A 3,588-nucleotide genomic window follows, 5' to 3' on the forward strand; every position below is an offset into this window, starting at 1 on the left:
AAAAGCTAGCCTGATTGGAAACTGATGATGCTTCAAGCCCCTGATGGTTTCCAACAATAAAGTCGATCTTTGGAATAAAAAATCTCTCTCTAATATTCAATCCTGTAACTATCTCTGCCTCAATTACCTTATGATGAAATTGCTTGCATATTAATCTTGTGCCATTACATAATCCACGTCTTGGATCCAAGATCCGCAGCAACATGATAGGAGAATTTTCTTTCAAGACTAAAGAAAACCACCACCAAGAGAAAGGCTATTCAAATATTCTGTTGTGTACAAATGTGTGTTTTCCTTTGATATACAAATTGAATCTACACTAAGATACTCTTTGCAAACTCCATGCATTCTTTGCAGTGCATAGTCATTGATTAAATCCACCTCTTTATTCCACGGAGCAAGTATTGCTCGATCTTTGAAAAAACTTGCATGATCTTGCACATGATACAAATCTCCATATATAGACCTTAGAAGATCTGCCAAAATATTTCCTGGAAGCATCATGTGTGAAGATCTTTTGACTCTATCTAAGTCTCCTCCATCATCCATATCCCCATTGCCAATATCAAGCACCCAACGCGAAAAACTTTGTTGAAGCAAATTTGAACCACGTTCAAGTATGCACACATTTTTGGTAAGCCTCAATATCTCCATATGTGAGAATGACACAATGAAGCATTAACAATGTCTATCCGATTACCTTTAGGTACAACAAGTAGTATTTGTTGAAAGTCGCCTCCAAACAGAATGAGTTTTTCACCAAACAAAGTATCTCGTTGCATAATATCTCTTAAAGTTTTGTCCAATGCTTCAAATGCATAACGATGTGACATGGGAGTTTCATTCCATATAAATAAAGCTGCATTCCTTAGAAGTTCTGCAAGCTGACTATTTACCTTTATATTGCAAGTTGCTTCAGAGTGAAGCTCCAAAGGTATCTTGAACCTAGAATGAGTAGTTCTTCCATTATAAAGCAAACGTGCAATACTGGCCAATGCACATCCAAGAGCAACTCTCAAACTTCCTCACACTTGTGACAGAAGTGCATTATAAAGGTAAGTTTTTCCTGAGCCACCAGAACTATCTAAGAAAAATACCTTCCCTGAATGTGCGTCAATAGCTTGCAGCACTTGGTGGTAAGCATCTTGAAGTCTCCATACAATCTGCTATATTATGCTGCTCATCAACATTAAACATTGTTTCTTCAGCCATAGTATCGATTTCACTGAAGGATACCATTGTTGAGTCTATTGCAGGCAACATATAATCGCAAAGCCTCTTGCCATGTTGTTGCAAAAAGCATTCTATATGAAACAAAGCGTGATTTTTTGCCACATCAAATCGTACACTTGCATATCAAATACGCATCCTTAGGGCATAAACATAGTCCTCACAAAATTTAGTACAAAATTTGTTCCAAAGAGCAGCCGGACGAAGTGGCTCGCAAAAGACTAATATGATTGCAAAGAGTTGTCTCAACTGCATTCTATTTTCAAAAAAAGATGCCCCTTGGAGGCAAAGTGACCATTCTTCATCATCTTGCAATAATCGTCTAGCTATACATGCCTTCTTATATGTATCATAAATGTGACCATCATATATCCGCAAGTATTCAAAAGATTTACATTCCTTGCAAATATTGAGTAGCATCGTAGGTAATAAACCTCATCAGCAGTTGGGACAATATTATACATTCTTCCAGTAGAAACACCATGTTGTCGTGGAGACCATGCCTTTCAAATTTTATTCCATACCCAACCACTTGGAAAGTCAGTATATGTGAGGCTATTTGATTTTGGACAGTTTTGATCTGCAACAAACCATTCTATCAAGGAAGTTTTTTTATTTTGCTCATTATCTAGCAAACTTGATACATCATCACCATCTTGAAATGTAATCATATTCTGCAATAAAAGGTGTACTTTCAATTGTTGAATAGCTGGCCTTTCACTATGCATATCAAAACCAAATATTCTCCACATAGCCTCAGATGCAGAAACATAATATGCATTGAGATAACTCTTGATCTCATCAATAGCTCCTTCAAAATCTTGAAGAACAGCAGTGGTTCGATCATGTCCCTTGTAGACATACTTATAAAGATATTTAACGGTAGTGACAGTTGAGTAGATCTCCACATTAATATGGGCTTTGTATCTTAGTGATAAGAGAGGGCTATAAGGAACAACACAACGATTATCTAAATTTTAATTTTTAGACGGAACAAACCTTTCATCATCTCGTTTCATATACATAGAATATCCACTTTCATTTACAGTCGTAGATGTGGAAAATGTTCGTGGAAACTTAAATCTACACTTTCCATCAACCATACATGGAGAACTTGGGTTCAAAGGACTTAAATCTACACTTTACATTAACCATTCATGGAGAACTTGCGTTCAAAGGACCACATGGCCCATGAACATTACAACAGCTCACTACATCAAATAAATCTGGAAACACATTCTTGTTAGGGGGCTCTACACAAAACAACTTGCCATAGGGGAATGTATCTATGGGATTATATTCCGATGAAAGTATCAATAATATATGAGCATGAGGAAGACCTCGCTTTTGAAAATCTATCACTAAAACATGTCCAATCACCTTCCCAAATACGGCTCGCTTGATAAGTAAATGCATCATATCTTGGAACTTATGATAAAACACACGTGTAGTCACATCAGGACAATTTCTTGGTGGGTCCAGTTTAGCATTCTTATAGTTTTTCGATGGTCCCATTGAAAAAAAAACATACTCGGATGGAGTTTTGGTGGGTTGACACATCACCACTTATTGGCTTTTTGTGATCACATTTATTGTGATTATGTGAATATGATAATAAACATTGTGATCACAAGGAATTTCACGTGATCACATGAATATTAATCTTGCTCCTAAGCTTTGACATACACGATACATATGAGTAGAGTAACATGACATTAATGGATCCTATTTATAGTAGTCATCATAAGTGGGTTTTGATTGGTTGAAACAGTCGTATAATATAGCATAACTAATGATAACTCCACTTGGTAACTCAAACACCTTCCAAGTAAACTCTGGAGAGAACCCGCACAATTCATCTCTCTAAAGGTTCATTCCCACCTTCTACATCCTCCTCCTCTTGGCAGTGTAATTGATATTTTGGCCTCTTGCAGCAAGAGCAACTACTTGATAGCTAGACATGTTTGACTTGTCCCCAATAGTCCTCCATGTAGTATTGTGCATGTAGTACTTTGTCCATGTAGTAACGCATCATCTATTTCTTTCCATCGTGGATTACATGTGAATGTGATGAAGAGATCTGGTTTACCCCTACTAGGAACAATTGCCATTGCATCTTGGAATAGTTGGCACATATATCTTGGATCTCCAACAAAAGACAAAAGAAAAACAATGCTACGACCAGCATTTTGACCTTCATCCGTCTCTAAGCCATCTCTAGCCTCAAACATGTCAACCAATCCTTGGTACACTTCAACACAAAATATCCTTTGGTTATTTCGCATCCACAATAGCCGTGACTCCTCTATAGTACTATAAGCATCCATGACATATTGTTGTAGTAGCCTACCCCCTCGA

The 3,588-nt window shown here is 37.1% G+C and overlaps 1 protein-coding gene across 1 annotated transcript; it reads right to left on the bottom strand.

The window, feature by feature from the left end:
* Positions 1 to 228: 228 nt before the first annotated feature.
* On the bottom strand, positions 229 to 2,646 carry LOC147450987 (uncharacterized). Its single transcript, XM_086520556.1, has 6 exons — positions 2,433 to 2,646; positions 2,230 to 2,365; positions 1,755 to 2,175; positions 1,030 to 1,163; positions 701 to 945; positions 229 to 491 (listed from the first exon to the last, which is right to left on the bottom strand). Exons 1-6 carry the CDS (start codon positions 2,644 to 2,646, stop codon positions 229 to 231), a joined length of 1,413 nt encoding a protein of 470 aa, XP_086376682.1.
* Positions 2,647 to 3,588: the final 942 nt, after the last annotated feature.

Source organism: Adiantum capillus-veneris, chromosome 9 (genome assembly GCF_014529385.1).
Source record: "Adiantum capillus-veneris isolate H3 chromosome 9, ASM1452938v2, whole genome shotgun sequence".
Lineage (NCBI taxonomy): Eukaryota > Viridiplantae > Streptophyta > Polypodiopsida > Polypodiales > Pteridaceae > Adiantum > Adiantum capillus-veneris.

Excerpts from the sequence above, each read along its gene's own strand:
- LOC147450987 (XM_086520556.1), bottom strand. The coding sequence starts at position 2,646 with ATGCATTTACTTATCAAGCGAGCCGTATTTGGGAAGGTGATTGGACAT. Across the intron at positions 946-1,029 it reads AATGCACTTCTGTCACAAGT|GTTCAAGATACCTTTGGAGC; the intron begins GTGAGGAAGTTT and ends TACTCATTCTAG. Across the intron at positions 492-700 it reads ACTACTTGTTGTACCTAAAG|GAAATATTTTGGCAGATCTT; the intron begins GTAATCGGATAG and ends TGATGCTTCCAG.